Source organism: Pipistrellus kuhlii, unplaced genomic scaffold (assembly GCF_014108245.1).
Source record: "Pipistrellus kuhlii isolate mPipKuh1 unplaced genomic scaffold, mPipKuh1.p scaffold_m20_p_23, whole genome shotgun sequence".
Lineage (NCBI taxonomy): Eukaryota > Metazoa > Chordata > Mammalia > Chiroptera > Vespertilionidae > Pipistrellus > Pipistrellus kuhlii.
Genome location: NW_023425522.1, coordinates 7,699,904 through 7,712,889, shown reverse-complemented (window position 1 = coordinate 7,712,889; position 12,986 = coordinate 7,699,904). Strand labels below are relative to the sequence as shown.

The following is a 12,986-nucleotide window of genomic DNA, read 5'->3' as shown; positions in this document are numbered from 1 at the left end:
CGGACGCTTAGCAGTGTTTAGCACTGTAAGCACACAGGTAAGGCAGCCATTGCCACCACCACCACCACCACCACCACCACCATCACCATCAACCACAATTTCAGCCCTGCTTTTGTCAAGGAAAATGTACATAACCTGTCCCCAGGTCACCAACTAATACGTAACAAAGCAGACGTCTTTGTCATACCAAGGCTTGCATTTCCTCTCTCACACCTGGCTCTGTAGCTTGGGCAAGAAGCAAACTTCTCCGAGTCCTGGTTGTGTCATATACAAAGTGGGAATAATAGTGCTTCTCCCTCTGACTTCGTGGGCCGTGGTCTGGGTGAGAGGCAGGCGTGGAGGCTGGGGCACTCTGAGTGACTCACGCTCCGGATGCCCACCGTCACCCCTCAGGGTGACAGATAAATTCTTTGCGGGTGAGTATTATGCTGAGTGCAGCCATGTGGCCACGGCGTAAACATCCAACAAACATGTGGGCTCAGCCCCGGAGGGAGGCTGTGGTAGGCAGGACCTGGCAGCACCGAGGTGAGGTTTCCTGCCCGCCCCAGGGCGCAGCCGGTAGGCACCCCGGTGGGGGGTGGAGTCAGGAAGAAGGGGGAGGCCCGGAGCTTCATAACCTGCCCACTTCCTCTGCTACCCAGCCACATCAAAGCGGAGTCAACTGTTTCATTCATCACCATGGCAACGCGCCCCCTAAGGCTCCCTGGGTGGAGGGTCCCCCTCTTTGGGTCCCTGGTCATCTTCTTCCTGTGACCTTGCCGGGACCTCTCTCTTAAGCCAGCACCCCCCACACCCTCCTGCCCAAGCCATGTGAAGTCAATGCAGGTCGGCGTTTAGCCTCGCAAACGGCTCTGAGAAAGAGACAGCCTCGTCCCGTTTTATAGATGGGGAAACTGAGGCCCCAGAAGTAAAATGTCTTTCCAGCAGCCCCAGAGCCCCAAGATGTGAAACCACGGAGGTCTAATACCGAGTACTGGTCATTGCCAAGAGATTCAGCCTCAGCCTCTCTCCCAGGGCTCATTCCTGGCCTCCATTCCAGGCCCTTCCCCGCCCCCCTCTATGCTTCCTCCCTCTCACTGCCTCTCTCTGCTGGGCTCACAGGGGTGGGGCCCTCAGCCACAGGCCTCCACAAAGCCACACGGAAGCAGTTTCTAACAAGCCCACTTAAGGCTCCTGCAGATGAGGGTCGTTTTGTTAACTTACTATTTGCTGTTGCTGAGGGCTCAGCTTCTGTGAAATTAGAGGTTAACGTGTGGATGCGAGATGAATGTTTGGTTCCGGACAAGAGATACCCTCAAAGGCAACAACAGTTCTATTCTCCTAGATGATATTGACTCATCTGGCACCTAATTCTGCAGCCTTACTCCAGCTCGCATGAGAAACGTGTATCCGTGTCTCACACCCTCCTTTGCACCAGCTCTGTCACGTCGCTGGTTCCCTCAGTGATGGGCCGGACACATCTACAGGACACGGGCTCGCTCTGCACTTGTCGGAGGGCTTGGTTTTTGTTTGAAGACGCCTCTCCGACATGAGAAAGAGATGGTTTCCTGTTTCAGTTCTGCTTTCCCTGGAAGAGAAGTTCCTAGCATGGCAGCCTGGCCCAAGTCCCTCTGCACACATCTGCCTGCTCCAGGGTCAGTGGGTATCTGAGGCCTCTCGTGGTCCCTGGGCACTGCCCCTCAGCAGGGGAGGGGGCAACAAGAGTGCCGAAGGTCCTCCCTGCTCTGAGTCCAGCTCCAGTGGCTGCTCTGCCTGGCTTTTGTCCCCCCAGGCTTAGAACCCCGTGTCCCGGCATCTGGGCCTCGCTGAAGCCCGCCCCTCTGCTCCCCATCTGCTCGCTGGGCACCCAGAGCAGAGTTCCTGCTCAGATGCCCACAAACACACTTCCAGGCAGAGCGTGCCTCCAGCGGGGGAGGCCAGTTGGCTCCGCTTGAAATTGGGAAGCGGTCGCCCCACATTGCAGGTGACAGTCCTCCCCAGCCCGACATCTCCCTCCGCCGTTTCAAAGAAAGAAAGAGTTGTTTACATCTTTGGTAGAGACTAGCAGTCGGCAAACTCACACTAGTCAACAGAGTACAACGATTGAACTTTCTTTTGAGAGCCCAATTTTTTAAACTCAAACTTCTTCTAACGCCACTTCTTTAAAATAGACTCGCCCAGGCCGTGGTGTTTTGTGGAAGAGCCACACTCAAGGGGCCAAAGAGCCGCATGTGGCTCGAGAGCCGCAGTTTGCCGACCACGGCTATAGGCAGAAGGTCCTGCCAAGGCATTTGCATTCAAGTATTTTCTGTTTAAATCATAAGCAGGAATAAAACTTTGCATTATTTTTAAAATATATATTCTATTGATTTTTTTATAGAGAGGAAGGGAGAGAGAGGGGTAGAGAGTTAGAAACATCGATCAGCTGCCTCCTGCACACCCGCCACTGGCGATGTGCCCGCAACAAAGGCACACGCCCTTGACTGGAATCGAACCTGGGTCCCTTCACTCTGCAGGCCAACACTCTATCCACCGAGCCAAACAGGTTTCGGCAAAACTTCGCATTCTTGTTAAAGGAATTCTGGTCACCAGTGAGAAGCCCAGAAGTGATCTATCAATAGATCCACTTCCTTTGGGGACAGTGGGAAGGACGGGGATGAAAGAGGTTAACCTTAAACTGGTCTGTTCACTTAGGGCGCCTTGGAAAGTTGGGTTGGCAATTTCTCAATTCATCATGTGACCAAACACCTTTCCTAGTTCAGCACCTTCTCCTCAGGGTCTTCCTGATTTCTTAATTCTTCCACCAAGTCTCTCCCATGAAGGGAGGTCCATGCAATAGACAGACTTGGGTGGTGGCCAACCTCAGCCTGTGCCTGCTCTGCTCTGTAACCACACGCAGCTGATTGGCTGGGGGCAGACAGATCTAATAGATGATTGGTTGGGGAAGGACGTCACGAATCCCTCCAAGAAATCTACAGACAGAGCTTCAGTCCTGAGCTTCCTAAGTGAATTGTTAGGGAATAAGATTTGGTACTTCTGTTCTCTGTGTATAACGTGTACAATGAGAATGAAACACTGTCGGTACTAAATAGGGCTTGGTGTGTAGAGATTTAAAAGAAAAAAAATGGGATTACAACATATGTAGTATTTTGGGGCCTGTTTTTTTAAAAATTCAAGTTATTCAACATCTTCTGATCTCAGTAATTATATTTCTATATCATTTTAAACAATGGGCTAGCACTCCACCAAACAACTTTGACACAATAGACTCAGTCATGTACAATATTTAGGTATTTTGGAATTGGTTGATGACTAGCAAGAACTCCTTGTAGGAAACATCCATCGATGACATCCTTGTAGGAAAATCTTTGCATAGCCATAATTGTTCAAATTTCTAGGGATGGAATTGCTGGGTGAAAGGATCTTTTTAATGTTTTAGAGAACATAGGACCCCCCCCCCCCCTTTTCCTAACAAATACTGGCTTTTTCTTCTTTTTTTTCTTTTTTTTATCTTTGCCAATTTGCTAGGGAAAAATGGTGTCTCATTATTAAGTTTTGCATTTTCTTTATTACTAATGAGGGTGCATGTCTTAGAAGCTGTTCCTCAGCTGTTGTTAGTTCTTTTTTTTTTTTTTTTTATGTGCTTAAAGCATGCTTTATTCAAATTTTCACTGGTGTGTTGGCCTATTTTTAATCGACTCAAAAGAACTCTTCATGGGTTTCAATACTATTAATTTTTATTGAAAATATTTTTCTTAGTTTGTCATTTACCTTTCACTTATAGTGGGTTTTGCCAAATAAAGAGCCTTAAATTTTATGCTCTCAAATCTGTTGGCCTTTTAATTTTTGTCTTGCAGGGACAATCCTCCAGCAGAAGCTGGCTCAGGGACAATCCTTTTCCATTCTGAGCTCAGGTAACCTATTTTTCTTCTATTACTTTTCTACACTTCAGGTTTTGTTTTCTACACTTCAGATTTTAATCCATCTATAAGTTATTTTTATAAAACTCAATTTTGTTTTTTGGAGATAAAGTTCTAACTCATTTTTTATGGTTTCTTCATTATCCTGATAGCATCTATTAAATGGCCAAATTTTTTTTTCCAGGACCCATTTGAGAATGCCACTTTGTTATATAACATTTTTTAAAAAATATTTCATTTGTTTCTAGTTATTCTATTTGTTCCATTATTCATGTATTCTCTTCCCAATAGTGTATGATTTTCATAACTACATATAGCCTTAGGGTACCTTCAAAGACATAGTAAGGAAATATCCATCCTTACTCTTCTTTAAGAATGCATAAATATATATAAAATGCATGGGTAAATGCTATTGTAGAGCACTGATAGGCCTCTATTTTGTTAAATTGTAAAAGCTGTTGTTGGTATTTTGATCATGGTAACACCTGATATTATTACAATATTGACTAAATCTAGCAACATGTGTTTTAAATTACTTATCCTTTGGTTAAATTTATTTCTTCTGTAGGTTAAAGCCATTAGCTCCCTGTTTACAAGTCTGACAGTCCTTCAGGTGATCCTCTTAGTCTTAATAAATAAGCAATTGTTTGATTTCTACCTATTAAAATTTTACCTTCTCTGGAAAAGGAAATATTCTTTATTTTTTTGCATAGGCAAAATAGTTGTAAGCATGAAGAGAAAGATTATTGACTAAATGGAAATGCCTCTGGTATTGCACTGGGAACTGTTGCCTTATTAAGAACATGTCTGTCCGAAACCGGTTTGGCTCAGTGGTAGAGCATCGGTCTGCGGACTGAAAGGTCCCAGGTTCGATTCCGGTCAAGGGCATGTACCTTGGTTGCGGGCACATCTCTGGAAGGGGGTGTGCAAGAGGCAGCTGGTCGATGTTTCTCTCTCATTGACGTTTCTAGCTCTCTATCTCTCTCCCTTCCTCTCTGTAAAAAATCAATAAAATATATTTTTAAAAAAGGAACACATCTGTATACTAAACACTTTCCTATATTAGAGGGGTTTTGAATATTAGGAATGGATATTGAATTTTATCAAATGTTTTAGAGGGGCCTGTTCAGTTGTTTGCTGACTTTATTCCTTTGAACGATTGATGGGATGAATTACTCTAATATCAGACTACCTCTCAGGACATCATACTTGATTATATTTTCTCTTGCTCTACAATAGTTTTCCTCTTCCTCATGTGCATGTGTGTGACAGCACCTGCAATTTCTCCAGAATTCCTACTTTGCAGACTCTACCCATGAAAACTTAGACAGTCCCAGGCCTTTGTCCACACCTGTCATGGCGCCCACTAACCTGTCCATTCCCACCAGCCACCTTCCATGGCCAGACCGAACCTGTCCACACACACATTCCCCCACGTGCTCCTGAGGCAGAGAGCAAGCGAGGGCCTCATGTCCACATGGACTTCGCTTGGGACCTGGGCGGCCTCAGAGGCCACTTGCATAACCAGAGCAGAGGCACAGGCCACCTGGTGTGGTCTCCTTGCCCTGACCTCCTGCTCAGCCTCCCCTAAAAATCCCTCTGTTTTTTTGTGTTTTTTTTTCCCCCTTTCTATCCTTTCCCAGGGACAGGTTCTGATTTTCAAAGAGAGGGGAGGAGATGCAGACAAAGAGAAAAATCGATCAGTTGCCTCCCACAGACTGGGTTGGGATCAGGGATCAAACCCATAACCTAGGTATGTGCCCTGACTGGGACTCGAACCCACAACCTTTTGGTGTACTGGATGAAACTCCAACCAATTGAGCAGTATGGGGCAGGACAAGGATTCTTCCTTGAGTCACTGCCTATGCTCACTGCTTTCCGCCATCGGATGCTGGTTCATATATGGTACACACAGCGCCATGAAGAGGAGATGCCGAGGTTCTGGGCCATGGGCAGAGAGGAGCTGGAGGCTGAGAGGCGAGGAGGTTTGCAGCCAAAGGGCAGCTCCAGAAGAACCCCCCGCCTGCATGGTCCCTGCTCCCCGCGCAGGCCGGCTCGGCACTGACCTGGGGCCTTGAGCTCAGCGTCGATGAAGGCGAGCAGCTCCCGGCTGATGCTGCAGTAGGGAACGGGCCAGGTCAGGAACCGGTGGTAGGTGCCGGCCGCTTTCAGAAGAAGGTCCGAGTCTGGCGGGAAGTGCGGGGTCTGCAATGCAGAGGGGGTGGCAAGCAGAGACGTCTGAGTGCGGGGAAAGTGCACTGATATCTCAGAGCAGAACCTGCTGCTTTTCTGGAATGTTCCACAAAGGGCGCACATTTCCTGGCAGCCGCCATGTCCAAGGCCAGGAAGAACTGCAAATAACCCACAGGCAGTGAGCTATCCGTAGGCAAGAGGGGACCAGGAAATGCGTTGGTTTTGCTAAACGTAACACGGTTCACCCAGGTCAGGAGAGTGGCACTCTGAAAAGCTGGAGTCAACCTAACGGGGCGCTGCGGCCTCCTCTCATTTTGTGGGGTGGCCTTCAAGGTCTGACCCAGGTTTATCCTCACAAGAGGGGCCCATTTCTTCTGTGACGTGAACTGACTCCGTGTACATGGACTCACCTGATGTCCCCGGTCTGGCCAACAGGGGCTGACTACACTGGGAAACACTGACCGCGGGGGTACAAATGAGGTGGGCATGGGATCTCCCTAACGGGTCTCCCTCACGGCTTGTGAGAGGCTGGGACTGGCCCCTCCGTGGGCGCCCGATGTGCCAGGCACAACGGCATCCACGTGAGTTACTGGAGGCTCCCAAGACGGCTAGGCTGAAGCCATCAGAAGGCTGACATGCATCTTGAGTGTCACTGATGGACAGTTTCTCTCTCCTGTTTATCCTCGGAGTTTGTGGGGCTGTTCTCTCACCTCCCACCCCCTCCAGCTCCCGCCTGGCCCCCCTGGAACTTACAGAGAGGACAGTGGAGTAGAAGAGCAGAGCCAGGGGTGTGAAGAGGTCATAGGAGCCCTTCTCTTGGACCTGTGGAGAGGAGAGGAGGGTGAGGCTCATTCACGGGTGTTATATTGTTGTTGTTTTTAAATACATTTTTATTGATTTAAATGTATCAATGATGGGAGAGAATCATTGATTGGTTGCCTCCTGCACACCATCCCTGGGGATTGAGCCCACAACCTGGACATATGCCCCGACTGTGACCGCCTGGTTCACAGATCAATGTGCAACCACTGAGCCATGCTGGCTGGGCTAGTCTTTCCTTTCTTTCTTTCTTTCTTTCTTTCTTTCTTTCTTTCTTTCTTTCTTTCTTTCTTTCTTTCTCTCTCTCTCTCTCTCTCTCTCTCTCTCTCTCTCTCTCTCTCTCTCTCTTTCTTTCTTTCTTTTTCTTTCCTTCCTTCCTTCTTCCTTTCCTTTCCTTTCCCTTCTTTCCTTCCTTCCTTCCTTCCTTCCTTCCTTCCTTCCTTCCTTCTCCTTCCTTCCTTTCTTTCTTTTTTTCAGTGAAAACCAATGCAACCACCAGACAAAATTTGGAAAATAGAAATGAGAAAAAAAACTCCTCTCACAATGGCCCCTTCCAAGCTCACCCACTGCTAATGTTTCAACGTACTTCTCCTACACTGTCTCTCTGTGTATTTCCTCTGCAAAGCCATCATGGTGTGCATATTTTTACTCTTGATGTCTTTACATATAATACTATAGATGAATTTCTGTTTTGTTACAGATCTCTAAGCCCACCTTTTGTTCCCCTTCTGGTTAGACATTTACCTGCTACCTATATTGGAACATGTTTTTGTGTTTTGTTTTGTTTTTCCAGTTTATTGTTTGCTTTTAAATGTATGGATTTTTTGTGTACATGAATTATGTGTTAATTTTTTCCTTTATGGAATTTTGCTTTGTTGTGCACCAATCATGTGATTACTCATATATTTTCTTTGAAACTTTGTTTTCTTAAATTTAAGTCTTTAATACATCTAAAATTCCATTTGCTGTATGGTACGAATTAGGTTTCTCACTCTGTGTTTTTCCAAATGTGTAATCAATTTCCCCTAAACCATTTAATCAATATTACTGTTGTAATAATATTACATATTAAATTGTGTTAATACCTTATATAATATCCATTATTTTTATTTGCAGTATAATATTCCTTCTTGTAGAAACCTATAATGTACTAGTTTCATTTTAGAATTTGAGATCATTTCTTGCTATTTAATTACTTTTGCAATGAAAACCTTTGAGCAAATTTCTTTTTCGATAATTTGTATGATTATCTAGAAAACAGTTTAAGAAGTGGAATCAATCAAGATTACAAACATACATATCATCTTTTAAACATATTGCCCCGTTGTTTTCCAAAAGGATTTTGCTATTTATAAGATCTTATATGTATGAACATGCCAGTTTCACTACAACCTTCCCTGCATTACTTATTATAATTTTTTGCTATTAATAATTTGCTAGGCAAAGGCTGTCTCATTATGATTTTTTTTAATATTATGAGTATAATATTTAATTTTATATAATTTGTGTTTTTCTCTCAGAAACATGACTCTGAGACCTTTTAATGTGCTTACATGTGCATGTACGTCATCCTTTTATAGATTGCATGGCATTTTACATTTGGATATGCCATAATTTGTTTCATAATTCATTATGATTTTAATTTGCATTTGTTTTATGATCACGGGGGCAACATTTTTCCTGTATATGTTTAAAGTTCTAGTTATTCTTCTGTGCACGGTCTTTTTCCGAGCGCTCACCCACCGCAGCACATACACACCTGAGCGCGGGATGTAGAATTCTTCCGCCTTTCAGCCCCACCCGGAACTCATGGGCTGAAGCCTCAGAGGCAGCCCCACATCTCCCCTGGCCTGTGACCCCCAAAAGCTCAACGGTAAGGGTCTCCTTTCCTTCTTCCTGAATAGACCGTGTGCCTGCTCCCCGTCACTACACAGTAGTTGATCCTTTACACCTGGGTGGGGCGATGAGCATTCCAGGGGAGGGCTAGCTCTCCAACCTGGTTTGCGTATAAATGCACCTGGTAAATGGTGGTGCCAGAGCTGGGACCTTGGGAGTCTTGATAAACCAATACTTTCTTCATATAAGTAAAGGGTCAGCTAATAGAGAAAGGCAAATGTTTTCCAACTCAGCCATGTATTAAAAAAGAAAATTGGCTCAGCTGGTGTGGCTCAGTGGTTGAGTGTTGACCTATGAACCAGGAGGTCACAGTTCAATTCCCAGTCAGGGCACATGCCCAGGTTGAAGGCTCAGTCCCCAGGAAGGGGTGTGCAGGAGGCAGCCGATCAATGAATGATTCTCATCATTGATGTTTCTATCTCTCTCCCTTTCCCTTCCTCTCTGAAATCAATAAAATAAAAAAAAATTAAAACACACACAAATAACAGCAATACTGATAATTAATAAATAAAACTTTGAAGAGAATTCCATAGAAAAGAGCCAGAATCCCTTTAGGAACTTAGCTGTCCGGGAACCCCAGCCCCGCTCAGCTCTAACTGCACTCCTCCTCTTAGACACAAAAGCCTCTTTATTGACCTGTTAGAGGAGGTCTCCGTTTACCTCTCCAGTCACCTTTGTTTTTTTTTCTTTTTTTCTTTTTTAAAAAATATATTTTATTGATTTTTTACGCAGAGGAAGGGAGAGAGAAAGAGCTAGAAACGTCAATGAGAGAGAAACATCGACCAGCTGCCTCTTGCACACCCCCCACTGGGGATGTGCCCGCAACCAATGTAGATGCCCTTGACCGGAATCGAACCTGGGACCTTTTAGTCCACAGACCGATGCTCTACCGAGCCAAACCGGTTTCGGCTCACCTTTGTTTTCATGGGTCTTTATCAGGAAAGGAATTCAGCAGGGCTGAGACTGGACATACATGCAAGCAGCTTAAAGGACCCTGGTCTCGTACCACGTGTTCTCATTGCGAGGCCCACACCTCCTCCCGGAAACCTCCCATCCACGGCTGACACAGAGCCCGGGCTTCCCAGAGCCTTTGCCACGGCCCTCGGCGGCCCAGGCGCCCAGAGCTGACATTCTGTGGGGCCGCTTTTGCGACCACGTGGCCGGTCCCAGCTCTCCGCCACCCCTGGCCGGCCTCACCTCTCGTGTCTTCTGCAGGATCTGCTCCAGGAGGATGAGGAAGTGGCCTGGGTCCCTGCTGACCAGCTCCTGCAGGCTCCAGCAGTTCAGACACAGCCCGGCTGGGAAGGGAATGGCCAGGGGTCAGATTGGGGGTGGAGAGAAGTGGGTGCCCTGGGACTGCGCGGGAGCATTCCTTGATGAAGTGAGAGGCCCCGAAAACGGTACCAACACTCTGCCCTATCGTGCCCGTGAAGACACAACAACAAGTTTCTCATTCTTGGAAACTGAAGAGACACAGAGAGGGGCTGGGGTCCCCCTCAAGGGCCAGTGAGCAGCCACGATTCTGAGCCCCTGTACTTCCAGAGGGCACCAGGTCTCTCACCACCACCTGCCCTGCTTCCTCCAGGGGGAGCTGGAGCCCCCGCGATGCCGGGAAGGAGGGCAGAGGCAGCGACTGCTGGAAGAATAGGGAGAGGAGCCACGGTGACCACACACACACACACCCCAACACAAGGCTGAGCCCCTGCCAGCAGGGGACTTCCCGGGACTGCTGGACGGGAGCCCGGACGGGGAAGCCACATTCGTTTCTATTTTGAAAGTCAGAACGAACACTTTGTCATCCTGACTTCCCCACACTGTCTTATTGTGTCAATAAGAATTCTAATTTCTATTTTCCCTGCAGTCAGCGAGGGTAAACCCCTAAAAATTAAAGGGGTAGTCGTGGAGGCGCTTGTGCGTGTGTGTGTGTGTGTGTGTGTGTGTGCGTGTGTGTGTGGTGTGTGTGTGTGTGTGGTGTGTGTGTGTGTGGTGTGTGTGTGTGTGTGTGTGTGTGGTGTGTGTGTGTGTGTGTGTGGTGTGTGTGTGTGTGCGTGTGTGTGTGTGTGGTGTGTGTGTGTGTGGTGTGTGTGTGTGTGTGTGGTGTGTGTGTGTGTGCGTGTGTGTGTGTGTGGTGTGTGTGTGCGTGTGTGTGTGTGGTGTGTGTGCTTGTGGTGTGTGTGCGTGTGGTGTGTGTATGTGTGTGTGGTGTATGTGTGTGGTGTATGTGTGTGTGTGTGTGGTATGTGTGTGTGGTGTGTGTGTGTGGTGTGTGTGTGTGGTGTATGTGTGAGTGGTGTGTGTGTGTGTGTGTGTATATGGTGTGTGTGCGTGGTGTGTGTGTGTGTGGTGTGTGAGTGGTGTGTGTGTGTGTGTGGTGTGTGTGGTGTGTGTGTGTGTGTGTGTAGTGTGTGCGTGTGTGTAGTGTGTGTGTGGGGGGGGTGTGCGTGGTGTGTGTGTGTGTGTGGTGTGTGAGTGGTGTGTGTGTGTGTGTGGTGTGTGTGGTGTGTGTGTGTGTGTGTGTGTGTGTGTAGTGTGTGCGTGTGTGTAGTGTGTGTGTGTGTGGTGTGTGAGTGGTGTGTGTGTGTGTGGTATGTGTGTGTGGTGTGTGTGAGTGGTGTGTGTGTGTGTGGGGGGTGTGTGTGTGTGTGGTGTGTGTGTGTGGGGTGTGTGTGTGTGTGGTGTGTGTGTGTGTGTGTGGTATGTGTGTGTGGTGTGTGTGTATGGTGTATGTGTGTGTGGTGTGTGTGTGTGTGGTGTGTGTGTGTATGTGTGTGTGCGCAGTGTGTGTGCAGGGAGAGCAGGCAGGGCAGCAGTGGCTACAACAGGGGTTTCATGGGGCTCCAGGCCCCCTCATGGCGGGGGCCCCTCCCAAAGTCCTGGGGGCCCGAATAGTGTGCTTTGTGTGGTCACGGGATTTTGTAAATGTGTAAAAGTCAGGTGCTTTTGTGTGATTTTTTCTTAACGCTGGCTCTCTCAGTCCTGTGAGCTTACCTGGGACAGGCGAGAAGAAAAACACCACCTACTGACCAGCTGCCACGTGCCAGGCCCTGCACACACGTCTCCACAGAGCCGCCCCCCTCCCTTCAGGCTGGTGGTTCCTCTTGTCGTTATTCTCACTTTACAGACAAGGCAGCGGAGGTCCCGTGAGGTTAAGCGACACACAAGTTCACAGAGCAGTGAGAGCGCGTTCAGTCCAGATCGGTGTAATGCCAAGGGCCAAGGAGAGCCTCCCCAGGAGGTGGCGCCTGAGCTGAGACCCGGATGAGAAACAGCCGGTGGGCACAGTTCTGAGGGAGGCACCTCAGGCAGCGAGTGCAAAGGTCCTGAGGTAGGAACGAGGGAACGGATGAACCAAGCTGTGTGTAAGGACCAGTGGGGATCTCTCTCTTGGGGCAGCGAGGGAGGCAAGCGAGATATGGAATAGAAAAAAAAAATCTTTACAAGCATCAGAATGATTACAATTGGCCACCAGCCTTCGGAGAAAGAGCCGCCCCAGCCTGCAGATCCCTCCGTCTCTCGGTCCTGGGCACCATGGAGCATGGAAGCCTCCTGCTCCCTGTGGACGGGACTCTGTGGAGAGCTAGCTGCCTGTGAGGTCCCAGCTGCTCTTTCGGAACCAGCCGAGCCGGTATTTCCAAGCAGGTTAAATAGCAACTGTGCTTCCAGCGTCTGCTGAGGAAGCAGGAAGAGGGAGACGGCCTGGGCGACAGGAGAAACGGCTGCATACGGAGGGCCTACCCCCACTGGGGGCCGCGCCAGCCCCTGTCCGGCTGAGGCCCGGGGGTTTGCAAAGTCACTTTGCAGCCAGATTCTGGCCGGCCCGGGGCTCCCTGGGGCCTTCCGAGCACCCGGGCTCTCTCGGACCTACCTGACCAGGAGGTGGAGCGGCGGCGGTTGAGGCTCAGTCCATGCAGGCAGCGCTCCAGGGCGTGCTGGATGCGGTCCTCTGTGCACGTCGTCGCCCCTGGCTGCATCCTGAGTCATCGCCTGCGTGGACACGGACACTGTCAGCCCGGGAGCCCCGGCTGTGAGGAGCGCACAGCCATCAGAGCACATGGCACAGACAAGCCCCTCTGCCCCCCAGCCCAGTGCTGCCAGCCTTGCGATGGCCTGGGTGCTGCGGGCACAGCAGGAGGGGTCAGCTGCCCCAGGGCTGGAATGGCTCCCGGGGGCGCTGCTCCG

The 12,986-nt window shown here is 48.8% G+C and overlaps 1 protein-coding gene across 2 annotated transcripts in view; it reads right to left on the bottom strand.

The window, feature by feature from the left end:
* The window catches only part of PIK3R5 (phosphoinositide-3-kinase regulatory subunit 5), a 71,629-nt gene that overhangs the window by 14,424 nt on the left and 44,219 nt on the right, over nucleotides 1-12,986 (bottom strand). For both annotated transcript variants that reach the window (XM_036452195.2, XM_036452196.2), the window contains exons 2-5: nucleotides 12,673-12,791; nucleotides 10,005-10,105; nucleotides 6,846-6,914; nucleotides 5,966-6,104 (exon numbers count right to left, since the gene is read on the bottom strand). In XM_036452195.2, coding sequence (XP_036308088.1) covers nucleotides 5,966-6,104; nucleotides 6,846-6,914; nucleotides 10,005-10,105; nucleotides 12,673-12,778 — 415 coding nt within the window. In that variant the 5' untranslated portion in view covers nucleotides 12,779-12,791. The remainder of the gene's footprint in view (nucleotides 1-5,965; nucleotides 6,105-6,845; nucleotides 6,915-10,004; nucleotides 10,106-12,672; nucleotides 12,792-12,986) is intronic.